This window comes from Papaver somniferum, unplaced genomic scaffold (genome assembly GCF_003573695.1).
Source record: "Papaver somniferum cultivar HN1 unplaced genomic scaffold, ASM357369v1 unplaced-scaffold_150, whole genome shotgun sequence".
Lineage (NCBI taxonomy): Eukaryota > Viridiplantae > Streptophyta > Magnoliopsida > Ranunculales > Papaveraceae > Papaver > Papaver somniferum.
Window position 1 is genome coordinate 119,394 of NW_020624377.1, and position 17,346 is coordinate 136,739.

The window sequence follows — 17,346 nt, forward strand, 5'->3', positions numbered from 1 at the left end:
AGATTCACGAATTATCAATGTAAAGATAGTCGTATATGGATTCAAGAATCCCCATAGCGAAGTCTTTTAGTCGTAGACCTAATTATGTCATGAAAAAATTCGATTCAATTTATGGATTATCGAAGAAGCAAAATTAACTTTTAAATAAAAGTAAAATTGAGTTTGGTAGACATTTCACCAACCAATGATGTAATCAGGGTTCCAATATAAGGGGTTAAAAAATTTTATAGTGAAGCATTAATAGTAACCAAGGCGGCCGAAGGGCGCGATTTTTTTTTTTTTGAAAGGGATCGCAAAATTAGTGAGCGCAACGATGGGCCCACATCCCTATATCAAATGAACAATCTCATGTCTGCAATGTGAAGAATAAAGGTCACCATAAAATGAACAACAAAAACAATGGAAAAGAATAACGAAGAAAATGATAAACAACATCAACAACAATGGATTAGTTGTAAGTGAAAGAGCTTGAAATGCAAAAAGAGTAAAATACTGAGAATGGCCAAGGTGATCTTAGGTGGAGGTCTTATTAACACCTTTTTTTTTTGTGTGGGTCATTGCTAAATGACAAATAAAAACTAAGATAAGACTTTTTATCTAAATTTCATCTCTAATCCTTAAGTTCTTATCTAACACTTTTTATTTGAATTCAGAAAAAGAAAAAAATGATGAAGAGTTAAGACCCAGGATCATGAAGAAACTCTAATCTAGACTTTCTCCTTTACTCCCACTTAGCCATGTCATCTTCTTTATGACTTTTATCCGTGCATTGAAGATGAAAATTTGGTGCGAAAAATGTCTTATAAATCCTACGTGTCATGCATTTTTAAAAATTTGACCCCTTATATTAGACATGCTTTTACGAACATAACACTTTTCAATTCTCGGACTAAACTAATGCACATGATGGATTAAAGTAGTAAAAGTAGGATCTTAGGAACATAACTTTTCAATCTGCCCCTTTAGCTTTACCTCTCGGCCTTTCATTTTCTCTCTTCCTCTTACTAAGAAATAAAACCACTGTTTGGTGGCCTAAATTACTTCAGCCTGGTGGACTAACTTGATAAATCTGGAGAACTAACTAGTGAATTTTGTCTTTTTAAGGGGGAAATTGCTAACATGTTAAGAATTTATGGGACTACATCCAGGTTTAGCCGCCCTTTGGTTCCGCCAAAGTCACCGATAAATAGGTTTGGAATTTGCTGGGGGTGGACAACTATACACGCATGCCATGAACCTGCTCCTTCCCTAATTTAACTACCCAATAATCAGCACAAGTATTCAATAATCAACCAAAAATACTTCCCAGACAACAAAAAATTTCACCAAATTCATACACCACTGTTTATTTATTGCTCATTGATTAAACATGAATTTCGAGTGAAACTCATCATTTATAGAGGGATTCAACGATCCAAATATAAGTTCAGAGAAGATTTTTTGATGTAGAGGAAAGACGAATGCTATCTCCACGACTTTACGGAATAACTTTTCGTTTAAGCGGCTCCTAAGACGTTGGATGATCACAGTTGGATTCACATTCAGTTTAGGATCCACCATTTTTATTTTAGGACCCACCATTTTTCCTAAAAGGTCAAAGACTCAAAGGCTTCCGGATTTGGATTTTAGATATGGAATATACTGATCTAACGGTTTAGAAGCCGCTTGAACGGGGAGGTATCTCGCTGAATCTTGCAGATTGCACTGCTGGGAGAGGAAATATTTCACATAATGAAGCCCGGCCTGTCAACATAAATGGATCGGACAACCCGAACTGACACTTTGCAGTCACCGGCATCAAAAGGCCCTTAAGATCCAAGTTGTATCTTAACATAGAGAAGGGAGTGTTTGGTTCTTAGAAAGAGAAAGAATGAGTTTAGCACTTCTACAGGGTTACTCTTCTGCTGAAGAAGAAGAAGAACAGCTTCAAGATTTTCTTACTGATTCTGACGAAGATGAAGATGTAAAACAATGTAAACAAAGAATTCCTACTAGTTATTCAAGAGATGGGAAACCATTATTTGATCCTAATCCAGCTTCAACTTCTATACTTCCGTCTGCTTTTGAAATCTTCTCTGAGGTACCCAATTTTGCCCTAATTCACTTCTCACACTACTAAGAAAACATCAATAGTTTGATTTTTATGGTGAATTGAACTGTTTTTGTTTTGTTTTTGTAGGTTGCTGGACCGCCACAATTTCTCAACAACTGTGTAGGTGAACAAGTTTCTACAAATGGGAATGATGGAGGAGGAGGTGGTGGAGGGGGAAGAAGAGGTGGGCATGGTAGAATGAGAAGAGAAAAGAAAGATCTCCCAGCTGGTATGTTTCTGTATTTTTTTAAAGTCTAAACCCTAATTTGCTTGCTTTATATTCAATTTATTTGGTTTTTGGGGTGCAAAAATTTGTGTTCATGCCTAATTTGGGGTTATACTTTTTTATGTTTTGTTTAGTATGGTGATGATGTTGGAACTTGCTTAGGCTTGGATAATATCTGGGGTGGTGTTATTGGGTTCTTAGTTTAAACTCTAGGTATTGGAACATGTTGTAGGAGCTCAAGCATGTCAAAAAACCTTTTTTTCCACTCTCATGTTTCCGCTTATTGTAAATCCTTGTTCTTCATATGTTGTCATGTTAATTGTACATTGGAGAATGTGTTGTTGTTTTCATACTTCAGCTTTGTTGATTCTACTTGTCGTCATTCTAATGGAGTATGAGATTCTCATATTGGACACGGCAAGTTTTTCTCGCTAAGTTCAAACTCAATTGTACATTGCTAGTGAACTGTTGCTGATTGTGTAAGTTAATTTTTTTAACCCCGTGTGCATTTGGTATGATAATTTGCTTTTATAGACTGCGTATATGAAAGTTGCATTGGTAAGTTGAGAAATAGTCTATCTTGGTTTAACGTTGATCTTAGTTGAAGATAAAAAAAGTTTAGATTAAACCTAATTTGCTGAGGTAGTTATTTGTTTAAAACTATCTAAGGATTGTGAACAAAAAACATCCTTGCTGTTGTGATGAAGAACATAACTGCGCGTATCACAATCTGGTTAATGGTAGTTGTTGCCCATTTAGGCTACTCATGATTTCGTAAGTCACGAAGTGGATTTCTGCCAAAGATGAGTCGGCATAATGACAAGTAGTTTACCTGTAATCTGGTGTATGTTAGACATTGCTGACTGATGGTTTGACTGGTCCATTTAGTATGGGAATTTAATATTACACTATTCTATTGAGGAGGAAACCCAAAGAAAATAACTTCAAAGCGATCCTGGAGTCCATAAGAGATCTTATGAATGAATCTTTTGTTCTTCCCGACTGGTTGCATCATATATTCTGGGGATATGGAAACCCTTCATAATGGACAAATATGCCTGATCTTCATGATACAGTAGACTTCAATGACACTCTTTTTGATGCAGATCATTTTGTAAGAACTTGCTTAGGCTTGGACAATAGATGGATCTGTGATATTTGGTTCTTAGTCTAAACTCTAGGTATAGGAGCATATTTCACGGTTGTAGGAGCTCAAGGATGTCACCAAAAAAAAAAAAAAAAAATCCACTCTCATGCTTCCGCTTATGGTAAATCCTTGTTCTTCAATCTTCACGTGTTGGCGAGTCTTGTTAATTGAAGAAGAATGTGTTGTTTTTTTTTTTACTTCAACTGCGTTGATTCTACTTGCTGTCTCTCAAATGAAGTATGTGATTCCCTTAATGGATACGACGAGGTTTGTTGCGTAGTTCAAACTGTATTGCACTTTGCTAGTGACTGTTATTGATTGTGTAAGTTTACAACCTTTGAGCTGTTCCCATCTTTTAACCTCGCGTTTATTAGAGGTCTCCGATGGAACAAAGTAAGATATGTCACTTTTACAGACTGCGTATACGTATAGTTGCACTGGTAAGTTGGGAAATACTCTATCTTGATTTAATGTCGATCTTAGTAAATGGTTAAAAAAATAAAAAAAATGAACTTGTTTTATTTGGTCAAAACTTAAAACAATTGTGAATAAAAAACATCTCTGCTGTGCGTATTGCGAACTGGTGAATGCTATTTGTTGCCCATTTAGGCTACTTGTGTTGTAGTAAGTCGTAAAGTGAGTTTTCCGCCAAAGATGAGTCGGCATAATGGCAAATTTCCTTTACGCTGGTGCATTTTAGATCTCAGCTATTTGAATTTATGTAGCAATAAAGTTCTGAAACTGTATGTTGCATTTTCTTCTGCAGGTGTTGTGGTGGAGGCCAAAGCACAACTAGTTGCAATTCGTGACCGTGTAAGCATTGATGGTGACGGACCCCAGCCTCCTATATCATCTCAAAGAGGCTCAACAAGTGTTGTTAATGCCGAAGGAAAACGTGTGGTTACTGCAACCAATCCAGATGCCAAGGATGCTGCAGATCTATTGAGGTACTTGTGTGCTCTGCTAAAACGTCTCTGAAACCATAGTATTGTACAGATGATACATTTAGTAAATATCTTGCGTCATATTTTCTTGTCAACATTTTCGCTAGTACTAGTATACAGGCTTTCTGCTAATCTGTTACGATGACTTGAGAACAATTTTGGGCCGACTTTAATGTGACCGGAAAACTGTATTTGTAAGAATAAAAATAGGCAGAACTGAGATCGTTATTCTGTGGGCTGTATCCCTCAGCCAAGACTGTATTTTTAAGAATAAAAATAGCCATGAACTGTATTTTTAAGGAGTTCATGTCGCCTTTTATGTTGGAGTCTAAAACCTCAAATTTTGTTACAGGATGTGCTTACAATGTGGCATACCCAAGACTTTCACAAATGCTAGAGGAATGTTTTGCCCACAATGTGGTGATCGACCTCAAGTAGACAAGGACACTGAATCAGAAAAGAAAAAAGGTTCCACCATCAAAGACAAGGAGAAGAACAAGCGGATGAAGGGCCAATCTTCTCATTCTTCTTGGAAGAGCGAAACCGAGATGCATCTACGACAGCAATTTGATTAGAAGAAGCAGATGAAGGGCTGCGTAGCACTGCGGCCTTGTTACAATTCAAATATTCGCTTTCTTGTACTTTATTCCCTTAAGGGATGAGTTTTGGCCGCGTGGAACTGCACTAGCCTTATAGTTGAAATATTCGCATCTTTGGGTACGAACCTTGTAATATCATCAACATGGAAGCATTAATCGGAAAAACCATCCATCTCAGGTCCCGTCAAATTTTCCATTTCCCTTTCCTGTGTTTATTGCTTCCATTAATGAGGTCCCATGTTTGAGAAAGAATGTATTTACTTTTTACTTTCCATTTAGCTTTCAGTTTACTGAGATGCTTCAATTATTGGGTATGTCGATCCGTTTTTTCTACACTCTAGTTATCCTTTTTCTCATGTCGACCCAATTTGCCTGTCAAAGCATCTTCTTTCTAGATGTCGACCGAATTTGCCTGTCAGAGCAGTAAAGAAAAACCTCACTAACACGCCGGATAGACTTGCCTGAACCGTCAACGGTTAGTCGTCGACAGTTGAGTTTGGTTGGACTCTGAGAGGTGGGGATACGTGTTTCCGTGTAATGTACGCGTATCCCGTCTCCTCCCGCCACGTCTTTTATGTCGCTTTAAAAATAAATTAAATTAAATTACTTCAACTACACTCTCCTCTGGAATCTCAACTGACGCGCTTCTCCATTTCTTCACCCAGTAGTCTTCTCCATCAACAAAAACCCCCCTTCATCTTCCTTCTCCTCTCCACCATTAAATTACACTAATTATTACCCACTTGCTCAAATGGAATCTGAAAAACCAAGAAACAGATCATCTTCATCATCTCTATACCCACAAGTAATTGAATCAAACCCAGACAGTTCTTCCCCCTTTTCAACGAACCCTAAAACTTCTTCATTATATCCATCTGTTCACTCATCTGACCCAGTCACCGCCACCACCATCAACAACAACTCTAATACTTACTCATCATCTTCCGGTTCTTTCTATCCATCTCTAGACATGAAAGATCTAGTTGATAATCTTTTCCCAGATGAAGTCCACAATCAGAATCACAACACCAGTAGTTTAGCCCCAACTGCACCAATTGAATCAGTGGAGGAAGTTCTTATAAAGATCCCTGGTGCATTAGTTCATCTAATTGATAAACAACAAAGTGTTGAACTAGCTTGTGGAGATTTGAGTATTGTTAGGCTCAGACAAAATGAAAATGTCGTCGCGGTTCTGGTACGCGTTAGCGATCAAATTCAATGGCCGTTGGCGAAAGATGAAGCTGCGGTTAAGCTTGATGACTCTCATTACTTTTTCTCTTTACGAATTCCATCGACTTCGGTTAAAGTTACTGGTTCAGATAGTGATGAAGAAGCTGGTCCTCATCAGTATATTGATAATGAGTTTTTGAATTACGGTGTTACGATTGCGTCGAAAGGGCAAGGGGGTTTGATTAAGGAGCTTGATGGGATACTTGAACATTACAGTAGTTTCTCTGTGCAGAAGGTTTCGGAGAAGAGTGATGTTTTGGATGGGTCAATGGCGAAGGAGATTTCGCCTGCGGAGATGAAATCGGAGGGGAAGAAGAAGGAATTGATGGAGGATCGATCGGCGGCTTATTGGACTACGATAGCGCCGAATGTTGAAGATTATAGTGGTTGTGTTGCTAAGTTGATTGCGTCTGGATCGGGGCAGATGATTAGGGGGATTTTATGGTGTGGTGATGTTACTGTTAGTAGATTGAAATGGGGAAATGATTTTCTCACTAGGAGGATGGACCCTTGCATCAAGCAGTCTGAAGTTAGCCCCCAAACCATGAGAAGAATCAAAAGGTAATTTTAATCCCCACTGCTTCATTTTGTCGTATTTGTTTGTTGCTAGTTACTTGAGTTTATGCATAATTTGTGTGCTAATTGACTTGCATATGGCTTATGTGTAGGGTGAAACAGATGACGAAGATGTCTGAGAAAGTGGCAACTGGAGTTTTATCTGGGGTTGTGAAAGTCTCAGGGTTCTTCACAAGTCCGATTGTGAATTCGAAAGCCGGCAAGAAGTTCTTTAGCCTCTTGCCAGGAGAAATTGTTCTTGCTTCCCTTGATGGATTCAGTAAGTTGACTTGTTCTTGCTATTGTCTTTTTATTGGTAACTGTTTGAATACAAACCTGACATTGTTAGCAACATTTTTAGTATTAGTGGTTGAATTTTATTTTATTTTTCTTGTCAATTTTAACAGGCAAGGTCTTTGATGCGGTTGAAGTAGCTGGAAAGAATGTCATGTCGACTACATCGACTGTAACTACAGGACTTGTTTCCCACAAGTAAGATAACGAAATAACTTTCTTTACTTACCTCATCTAGTACTAGATTGTAGTTCAAAATTGTGGTGGTAGTGCTTAGTTCATCTTAGATAGGTATGAGAATCCTGTGCTCATTTGTATGTAGAGTTTTAAAAGACCAGATTTAGTCTTCAGCTGCATCCTATGCTTTTACTTTATCAGTTTTCTAGAAACAAATTTCCTAGCTATAGAACTAGTTAAGTTTTCATATGATTGTGAGAGTAAGCTAGGAGAATGAATTTCGTCACTAAAGAATACACATGCATGTGTAAGAGATAGATCTGTATTTTGTGCTCAATCATAGATTTTATTCATTCAACAGCTATAATGGCAACCAATACACAGCCTAAACAGCTTGAAGAATGAAACCAAAATAAGAGCAACAAAAAAACCCAGTAAAACCGACAGAGTTAAAACACCAAATCTTAAGAGATATGTCTGACCGAGCTATATATATGTATTATGATGCAGGTATGGAGACAAAGCGGCTGAAGCTACAAATGAAGGGATGGATGCTGCTGGGCATGCGTTTGGTACAGCTTGGGCTGTGCTTAAGATTAGGAATGCTCTTAACCCCAAAAGTGCTTTCAAACCAACTTCCCTTGCCAAATCTGCTGCTAAAGCGGCTGCTGCTGACTTGAAGGCGTCAAAGTCCAAGAAGAAGTGAAACTAAAATTGGTCAGTGGAGCGAGCAGGGCAACGTCATTCTTTACTCTGGGAAGGCATAACACTGCCTTTTGTTGTTTGCGCTGCTTTATTAAGTGTTTAGGATCTCTCTGTCTTCTTTTTTAAGATTCAGGAGTGAGTGAGTGAATTAGTAGAAAGGCAATGCCTTTCTTGTGGATGGTTTGTGTAATTTAAGTAGTAAACCAGTAATCAGATTTAGTGTTTGAACATATTTTACGGTTGTAGGATGTCATGAAATCTCGTTCATTCTCTCGTTCCACTTATTGTAAATCCTGTCATGTGATGTCGTATCATGTTAATTGAAGGAGAATGTGCCAGCTATTTTCGAACATCAATTGTGTTTATTCTTCCCACTGTCTTTCAAGTGAAATATGTGATTCTTATAAGTCACCTTGAAATATAAAGATAAAATAGAATTCTATTATTGAATAGTCAGACCTTGAAATATAAAGATAAAATAGAATTTTATTATTGAATGAGATGATTTACATTGAGAACAGGGTATATATAGCGACACCATAACTTGGTGTGCAAGATTAATACTTGTAAACCAATCCATGCTAAATATATCAAATACTAAATATAACCCTAAATACTAAAACTTTCCATATGATATTTGTATACTCTAACATTATAGTTTTGTTGCTTAAATTTAAACTACATGTACCTTGCAGGAGACCTATCGTTGATTGTGTAAGTTTTGAGTTTGGGAAACTGGCAACGGTAATTGTTGACCCCGTGAACTTGGCAGTCTTGTAAAAGGAATTTCTTGGTAGACAATATGAACCATTGTCTCGCTAAGGATAGTCGGTTCAGGGTTCAGAGCTTTCAGGTAGGCGTCACTAACAAGAAGCACAAAAACTCCGGTTTTAGGTTTCAAAGTCGGTTCAGGGCGCACCCCAATTCGCAGGTGCCTATATCATCTCATCATCTTCAAAAACCCGAGTCGACTCATCGTCTCCTTATTTTAAACCTGTTCCCTCTTTCTCTCTCTCACTCTCTTTATTCGCCTGTTCTTCACTCAAACCCTCACCTGAACCCTAAAACTAAGAATGCCTACTGTATACGGCGTAGGGACATATGATTTCAAACGGCATAGAGTTGCTGAATACCCTGTGGAGATTCCGGATCGACCGCCTGAACAGAAACCATTATCCACTGTATCTAATTCAATTACACTAATTGAAATTCAGAAAGATAGGTTAACCAAGATTGCATCAAGTAATTGGTCAGAAACAGCTAAAGATTCGAATAAACCATTCAATCCTGATCTGGTTAAAGAGATTTATGAGTCGGAGCTGTTAGCTAAAGAAGGTCATAAGACTGTTTCGTTGCAGAGAGTCATGGTTTTAGAGGTATCTCAGTATTTGGAGAATTATCTTTGGCCTAATTTTGATCCTGAGACTGCTAGCTTTGAACATGTTATGAGTATGATACTCATGATTAATGAAAAGGTATGTATGTGATTAATTATTTGAAACCCTAGTTTTCTTTGATATTTTATAAAATTTGATTTTAGTGGAGTTTTAATGAAATTTTGTGTTGGATTATTTAGTTTCGAGAGAATGTAAGTGCGTGGATGTGTTTTCACGAGAAGAAGGATTTGTTTAAATCGTTTCTAGAAAGAGTTCTTCGACTAAAAGAGGTATGTGTGGCCTGGGTTTATACTGTTTTTGTTTGTTTGTTTTTGTTGTTGGATTATGAAATTTGTTGTTTGTTTGTATTTGTAGGGAATGGCTCTAAGTATAGCAGAGAAGACCAACTACTTGCTTTTCATGATTAATGTCTTTCAGGTATTCTTCTTTTCACTACAAGTTTGTTGTTGTTAGTGTATGCTGTTTGGGTTGTATTTCGTACATGTTTGTGGTTAGAAAGAGAATCAAAGACCACCTTATTGTACTGATTATGTTTGTAGAATCAAAGACTTTGGACTAGCGATGCTTGTAGAGTCAAAGACCTTAGACTATCTAAGTTTGTACAAATTCTAATAGTTGGTCTGTACTTCCTAGTTTGTGATGAAGAAGAGAATTGAAGACTCTAGACTAACTAAGTTTGTAGAAGTTGGGTGCGGATATCTGAACTTAGAATGGGAAATTCTCTTTATATGCAGGCTTCTCAGTAAATGGATCTTAATCTGAATAAGTGAAGTCGCACTTTGTCATAAATCCTGCTTGCATTTGGTATAAATGCAAAATCAAATCCATGTATAATAATCAAGAAACCAGGGGAATAGTTGATCTTGATCCGCCATTGTACACCTAAAATGCAGAAAATTGCCCAGAATAGGTAATTGAGACCTCCTTAAACCTAATGCTTGCTGCTCAATAGCATTAGCATTACTCTGCAAGTGCATATGAATCGTAACTGATTCATCTTAAGTGATTTTTACGACTTATTACCATTATTAGTTCTTCATTTTCTTCACTTTTGAGTTTCTAGGGCTTCTTATCTTTTTATGTACTTACTAAACACTTTGTTCTTGATGGTAGAGTTTGGAAGATGATATTGTCAGTCAGACAGTGTTGAAGCTAGCAAGTCTGCAGGTCTGGAGTTGTTTGTCTTATGGCCGGTTTCAGGTAGTGTCACCTTTTAATGTTTCAGTTAGTGAGGTGCAAGTTTCTCTTTGTGACCTTTCCGTTCATCTGACTGGATGGTTTTAACTTGAAGATGGAGATGTGCCTCAACCCCAATCTAATAAAGAAATGGAAAAAGATGATAAAGAAAGAATCTAAGGTTGCCGAGAAGCGAGGAGAGCCTTTTGACCTGTTAAGCAAGCTCGAAATAAGATTTGTGAAGAATCTGATTGAGGAATTTTTGGAGGTATAACACTTGTTCAATGAGGTCATCTAATTTTTATCATGGGTTAATGGGGTATATTAATAATAATTTTTTGTAATGAAAAAAAACACTCATGCATTGTCTTTCAGATACTCGATTCCCGGGTTTTTCCACAGAGGCAGTCAGATCAGGAAGATTGTCAACTTGGTGGTTCTGTCCAAGTTGATGATGGATGTGTATTGTACTGTGAAAGGTTCATGGAGTTCCTCATTGATTTGTTGAGCCAACTGCCCACAAGGAGGTATTATTTTGAGACCAATCATATCATCCTGTTATTCTTGTTTGTTACCTGATTGGAGATGCTATAAATTTAACTGGTCTACCAAACTCCGGTACTAATTTTCTTTCAGTTCCAAGTATTTTAACTTCCATAATTTTAGATGTAGTGGTCTTTGTCGATCCTTAAATTGTCATTGCCATATGATCCCTTTCTTGCTGGTATTTAACTCTGATCCCCAACATTCTGATTCACTTTTTTACAAAGAAGAATAAGTCAAGGAAACCCACGTTTTAGCAAACTGATGAAGGAAAAAACAACGACATTGTAGACTAACTCACATGCATGAGCTGCATACTTTGGTGAAAGTCTTTGATGCTTTTGATTGAACATTGCTTCTCTGTTTGGGTTCATGAGGCTAGTCATTTGTGGAGTGCAGTTTTGAACGTGAAGTCTAACTAATGTCTGTATTAAGAATTCTGTGGTACACCTTACATTTACAATAATTCTCTGTGTATGTAGGTTTTTGAGGCCTGTTGTTGCTGATGTTGTGGTCGTTCCCAAATGTCATTTAAGTGCTCTTTATAATCACCCAAAGGGGCGCCTTTTTGCACAGTTGGTTGATCTTCTACAGTTCTACGAAGGGTTTGAAATTAATGATCATACTGGAACTCAGCTGTCCGACGACAATGTGCTTGTTGCTCACTATTCTCGTGTTAAAACTTTCCAGTTATTCGCGTTCAAGAAACTTCCCAAGGTGTGTTGATCACTGTTCGTATGCAAACGATGTTCTCTCTTTTAGATATGAATTGCACACTAGTCTTGTAATTGTTTTTATTTATATAGTTTATCGTATCTCACCCATTTTATGTTTTGATCATGTAGTTGAACGTATCTCACCCATTTTATGTTTTGATGATGTAGTTGAACGAGCTTGCGTTGGCTAATGTTGGCTCCATTCACAAAAGGGCTGATCTTTCGAAAAGATTGTCTGTGCTCTCTCCTGAGGAACTACATGACTTGGTTTGCAATAAGGTCGGTGATCTACTTGTTATTTTCCTTGTTCATTTGCATATTGGTCATCTGTTTATATAGTGGTTGATACTAATTTTCTTTACAGCTCAAGTTGGTGTGTAGCAAGGATCCCTGGGCAAAGAGGGTTGATTTTCTTCTTGAAGTCATGGTCTCCTTTTTTGAGAAACGCCAGTCCCAAAAGGAAGCTATAAATGCACTACCGTTATACCCAAATGAGCAGATAATGTGGGATGAAAGCCTTGTTCCAAGTATTAATTACTCTGGGGAAGGATGCCTGGCACTCCCGAAGCTTAATCTTCAATTTCTGACCCTTCATGATTATCTTTTGAGAAACTTTAATCTTTTCCGTCTTGAATCAACATATGAAATTCGAGAAGACATTCAGGAAGCCATTCCACATCTTCTTGCATACATAAATATTGAGGGAGAAACTGCTTTTCGAGGTTGGTCAAGGATGGGAGTGCCAATCAAGGAATTCAGGATCAAAGAGGTAAAGCAACCAAACATAGGAGAGGTCAAGCCAGCTGCTGTAACTGCGGATGTAACGTTCAGTATTTCTAGTTATAAAGCTCAAGTCAGGTCAGAATGGAATTCACTTAAAGAGCATGATGTGTTATTTCTACTCTCCATCCGTCCTTCATTTGAGCCTCTCAGTTCAGAGGAAGCTGCAAAATCAACTGTACCAGAGAGGCTCGGCCTTCAGTTTGTACGTGGATGTGAAGTTATTGAGATCCGCGACGAAGAGGGAGGTCTCATGAATGATTTTACTGGGCGAATTAAAAGAGATGAATGGAAACCCCCTAAAGGTGAATTGCGAACTGTTACAGTTGCCTTGGATACAGCACAGTACTACATGGATGTGAACGACATTGCAGAGAAAGGTGCAGATGATGTTTATGGGACATTTAATATACTATTAAGGAGAAAACCCAAAGAAAATAACTTCAAAGCAATCCTGGAGTCCATAAGAGACCTTATGAATGAATCTTGTATTGTTCCCGACTGGTTGCACAATATATTCTTGGGTTATGGGAACCCTTCTGCGGCACAATGGACAAATATGCCTGATCTTCTTGATACAGTAGACTTCAAAGACACGTTTCTTGATGCCGATCATCTGAGAAGAAGTTTTCCAGATTACCAGGTAGTGCTCTTGATCTATTTATCGTGGGGATCTCATGAGTTGCATGCATCTCAGTTGTGTCCATTAATATTCAATTGTTTGCTGGGCCTGTTCTTATTTATTTCAATTACTTTGTAGGTTTGCTTTACAGGTCCAGATGGCAATGAAATTTCAAATCCTGAACCGCCGTTTCGGTTGAAGTTTCCGAAGGCCATGAAAAGCAGTTCTCATGCGCTGCCAGGGAATACAAAATCAGCTAGAGATGAACAGAGTGATGTGCATATGGTGGATGCAGGTTCTGAACTTGAAAAGCTTATTGTTGAGGCATATGTCCCCCCAGATCCAGGTCCATATCCCCAAGATCAGCCTAGAAAGAACTCTGTTAAATTCACACCCACCCAGGTACTATTCATTCATTTTTCTACAAATATTTAACTTTGGATGTTTCTTTTATGTGATCCTGCTGAACGTGTAACCTTTAAACAAAATCATCCCTACGGCATACTAATATTACTTTACTGTGTTGCAGGTTGGAGCCATCATCTCTGGTGTACAGCCAGGCTTAACAATGGTTGTTGGTCCTCCTGGTACTGGAAAGACTGATACAGCTGTACAGATCTTGAATGTTCTATATCATAATTGTCCATCTCAAAGAACGCTGATTATTACTCACTCGAATCAGGCTCTGAATGATCTTTTTGAAAAGATAATGCAGGTATGAGACTACTGAATGACTTCCTATAGAAAATCTTCATGGGAATATGATCTTTTGTTACTGTCCACTCTAGAGTTTAGAGGCATATGCATTTTTCTTGGTTAAGGTTTTATACAAACCATTATTTTCATGCTTTTGTAGCTTTGACTCTGGTAGATCAACCATTCTGAAGGTTTTAGAATTTTGATTTTATTCGTTTTTCAAGTGCTGAATTCGGTATTGCAAACCCAGGCATAGTTTAAATCACCACAATATTACATTTTCCATGGAGTTCTAATAGTATAGCTGAGACCGTGAATCCCTTTTTTTGAGACAAGGCACCATATTTTTCCTGAATGACGAAGATATATTACTGATGTGTACATAGTATATTAAATGGAGAAAAATGGCCTCTGTTAAATGTGGACCCTTCTTCACATTTTACAACATTTTACATTTTAACATTGTTCGTTTTGCTATGGCAGAGGGATGTCCCTGCGAGGTACCTTCTTCGTTTGGGTCAAGGAGAGCAAGAATTAGCAACTGATCTTGATTTTAGTCGGCAAGGCAGAGTAAACGCTATGCTTGTTCGACGATTAGAGCTTCTTGCTGAAGTAGAAAGGCTTGCTAGATCACTTCAACTGCCAGAAGATGTGGGATACACATGTGAAACTGCTGGATATTTTTGGTTGCTTCATGTCTACTCACGGTGGGAACAGTTTTTAGCAGCTTGCGCACAAAATCAAGATAAGCCCACATTTGTCAAAGAGAGGTTTCCATTTGCTGAGTACTTCTCCAACACAGTTCAACCAGTCTTCTCAGGCCAGTCCTTTGAAAAAGACATGCATGCAGCAAAAGGATGTTTCCGTCATCTTCAAACAATGTTTCAAGAACTTGAGGAGTGTAGGGCTTTTGAATTGCTCAAGTCTACGGCTGATCGGGCAAATTATCTGATGACTAAACAAGCAAAGATTGTGGCCATGACCTGCACTCATGCGGCTCTTAAGAGGAAGGACTTCCTTCAGCTAGGATTTAAGTATGATAACTTGCTTATGGAAGAAAGCGCACAGATTTTAGAGATTGAGACTTTCATTCCAATGCTACTTCAGAGACAGGAGGATGGTTATGCACGTCTCAAACGTTGCATATTGATTGGTGATCACCACCAGTTGCCTCCAGTTGTGAAGAATATGGCTTTCCAGAAATACAGCCACATGGACCAGAGCTTGTTTACAAGATTTGTTCGTCTAGGTATACCGTATATTGAGCTTAACGCACAAGGTAGAGCCAGGCCAAATATAGCCAAGCTGTACAACTGGAGATACAGGGATCTCGGAGACCTGCCAATTGTGCGAGAGCAAGCTATTTTCCACACAGCAAATGCAGGATTTGCTTATGACTATCAGCTGGTAGATGTTTCCGACTATAACGGTAGAGGTGAAAGTGCTCCATCTCCTTGGTTTTACCAAAATGAAGGAGAGGCCGAGTATATAGTTAGTGTGTACATCTACATGCGCTTGCTAGGTTATCCTGCAAGTAAGATTTCTATATTGACAACCTACAACGGTCAGAAACTACTCATTCGTGATGTTATCTCTAGACGTTGCTCACATCCCTTCATTGGTCCACCAAACAAGGTTCGTTCCCGGAACAATCTTCTCATTTCTTGTCTTACCTGTTTTCTGGTCTTTGCTTGTTAATTCTCGTGATCTAACTCATCTCGGAACTTATTGTTCATTTTGTCAGGTTACCACGGTTGACAAGTTTCAAGGTCAGCAGAACGACTTCATCTTACTGTCTCTTGTCCGTACCCGCTTTGTTGGGCATCTTCGTGATGTGAGAAGATTGATTGTTGCCATGTCTCGAGCACGACTCGGTATCTACGTTTTCTGTCGTCGGTCACTGTTTGAACAATGTTATGAACTACAACCCACCTTCAAACTTCTTCTTCAAAGACCTGATCAGCTGGGATTGAACTTCGACGAGACCACTTCAGTTACAGAACGTGATGTTGGAGACACCGGAAGGGCCAGTTTTGTAAGTGGCATTGAAGAAATGGCCAGTATTGTTGATGTAAAGATGCATCAAGCCTATCAGGCCTATCAGGCTAACCAGGTCAGTCACTCATAGAAGTGTGCAAAGCTAGAGTTGCTTCGAAACATATCAACAAGTTCAATTTTGCTCCTTGGTGGATGGTTTCAGTCTTTAGGCTTGTAATAGCACAACACATGTCAGTGTATGGTATGAGATGAGAATTCAGGGTGATGTTATAGAATCCTCTGAGAATGGGTAACAGAGTTTCAGTGAAGAAGTAACTAACTATGCAGCCCATTGTTCTGTATTTCTGTATTCATACATAATGAAAATAAAAAACTGGAGCTTCAAAGTGCGAAATACAATTCTTTTTAATCTGTTGATACAAAAACTTAAAAGTGATGGTGCACAAGTTTTATAAGTCAAGTTAGAAATGGGGCTCATGGGTTGTAAGTTGTAATAGAAATCTAAAACTAGTTCACAATCACAGCAGCATTTCCCTATCAGCTTCGAGCTTTTGTAACAATAGGAAAAATCTTCTCAGCATTTCTTGAGAAGCCTAAACTTCGAAACAAATCCAATTTCATTTCCCTTTTCTGCCTGCTCATTGAACCCATTACGCGAATAGCATGAAGAATCTTGCCTGAGATCTATGTTTATTTATTGTGTAGTTGTAGAATCTTGCTTGGGATCAGTATGTTTTTCTCCGGAACTCTTTGCTTCCAGTGGTGACAGTGAGAGTAAATCAGTGTAGGGACCAAATTTTAGTCTTATCCAGAACTGGCTTGCCTGAGATCTATGTTGGTGTCCCATTTTGTTTTGACTTGGTCAACAAAATTGGACTAATAAAATATCGGTATTCTGAAATTTGTTCCTCAGTACTTGCGAGATTTATAAAGGGTGATACCTTTTTAGCGATTCGACGGTCGGAATCTGTTAGCATTTTTGTCTTACGTTAGTAATCGTGTATAAACTATTGACCCCGCATACATCCACTTCCTGGCTCAAGGCCTTCCAAATACAACTGCCGAAGTTTTTTTTTGTGAATAAAGATTTTATTTGAACATAAATTAAGACTCGTAAAGAGAGGTACATTGACAGTAGAGCTATCTAATATATATATATATATATATATATATATATAAAAGGTAAGTTTCTCCTCACATTAGATTTATCAACTAACGGTTTTTGGTTAATAAAAGTCGGAAGATTGTGAGACCTGTTATAAACGACAGTTTATTATGTAGATGTTTATTTTAGTGGAATCCTATTACTTGGATATCAAAAATGTAAACTCTATAAATTGAGTCATAAACCTTTGTATTCTATGCACGTGAATAAAAAATCTCTCACTACTTTTCTCCCTATTATGTGTCTTTTTGTTTTTTTACAATACGTCATCAGCACGTTCAACG

The 17,346-nt window shown here is 38.0% G+C and overlaps 3 protein-coding genes across 3 annotated transcripts; all 3 read left to right on the forward strand.

Moving 5' to 3' along the window:
- Window positions 1-1,822: 1,822 nt before the first annotated feature.
- LOC113335940 lies at window positions 1,823-5,260 on the forward strand. The gene is made up of 4 exons (XM_026581950.1): window positions 1,823-2,080; window positions 2,180-2,321; window positions 4,232-4,412; window positions 4,762-5,260. Exons 1-4 carry the CDS (start codon window positions 1,871-1,873, stop codon window positions 4,982-4,984), a joined length of 756 nt encoding a protein of 251 aa, XP_026437735.1. The 5' UTR covers window positions 1,823-1,870; the 3' UTR covers window positions 4,985-5,260.
- Window positions 5,261-5,617: 357 nt separating this feature from the next.
- On the forward strand, window positions 5,618-8,339 carry LOC113336023 (protein EARLY-RESPONSIVE TO DEHYDRATION 7, chloroplastic-like). Its single transcript, XM_026582024.1, has 4 exons — window positions 5,618-6,799; window positions 6,907-7,073; window positions 7,201-7,285; window positions 7,775-8,339. The coding sequence occupies exons 1-4, from the start codon at window positions 5,760-5,762 to the stop codon at window positions 7,968-7,970; spliced, it is 1,488 nt and encodes a 495-aa protein (XP_026437809.1). The 5' UTR covers window positions 5,618-5,759; the 3' UTR covers window positions 7,971-8,339.
- A 634-nt stretch (window positions 8,340-8,973) lies between these two features.
- On the forward strand, window positions 8,974-16,308 carry LOC113335984 (RNA helicase aquarius-like). The gene is made up of 13 exons (XM_026581986.1): window positions 8,974-9,444; window positions 9,546-9,635; window positions 9,721-9,783; window positions 10,480-10,566; window positions 10,658-10,810; window positions 10,918-11,069; window positions 11,568-11,802; window positions 11,970-12,080; window positions 12,166-13,224; window positions 13,342-13,605; window positions 13,733-13,918; window positions 14,383-15,534; window positions 15,644-16,308. Exons 1-13 carry the CDS (start codon window positions 9,043-9,045, stop codon window positions 16,025-16,027), a joined length of 4,338 nt encoding a protein of 1,445 aa, XP_026437771.1. The 5' UTR covers window positions 8,974-9,042; the 3' UTR covers window positions 16,028-16,308.
- Window positions 16,309-17,346: the final 1,038 nt, after the last annotated feature.

Coding starts and splice junctions, on each gene's coding strand:
- LOC113335984 (XM_026581986.1), top strand. CDS start 9,043: ATGCCTACTGTATACGGCGTAGGGACATATGATTTCAAACGGCATAGA. Junction 11,070..11,567: donor AGCCAACTGCCCACAAGGAG/GTATTATTTTGA, acceptor CTGTGTATGTAG/GTTTTTGAGGCCTGTTGTTG. Junction 11,803..11,969: donor CGTTCAAGAAACTTCCCAAG/GTGTGTTGATCA, acceptor TTGATGATGTAG/TTGAACGAGCTTGCGTTGGC.
- LOC113336023 (XM_026582024.1), top strand. CDS start 5,760: ATGGAATCTGAAAAACCAAGAAACAGATCATCTTCATCATCTCTATAC. Junction 6,800..6,906: donor ACCATGAGAAGAATCAAAAG/GTAATTTTAATC, acceptor GCTTATGTGTAG/GGTGAAACAGATGACGAAGA. Junction 7,074..7,200: donor TGCTTCCCTTGATGGATTCA/GTAAGTTGACTT, acceptor CAATTTTAACAG/GCAAGGTCTTTGATGCGGTT.
- LOC113335940 (XM_026581950.1), top strand. CDS start 1,871: ATGAGTTTAGCACTTCTACAGGGTTACTCTTCTGCTGAAGAAGAAGAA. Junction 2,081..2,179: donor CTTTTGAAATCTTCTCTGAG/GTACCCAATTTT, acceptor TTGTTTTTGTAG/GTTGCTGGACCGCCACAATT. Junction 2,322..4,231: donor AAAGAAAGATCTCCCAGCTG/GTATGTTTCTGT, acceptor TTTCTTCTGCAG/GTGTTGTGGTGGAGGCCAAA.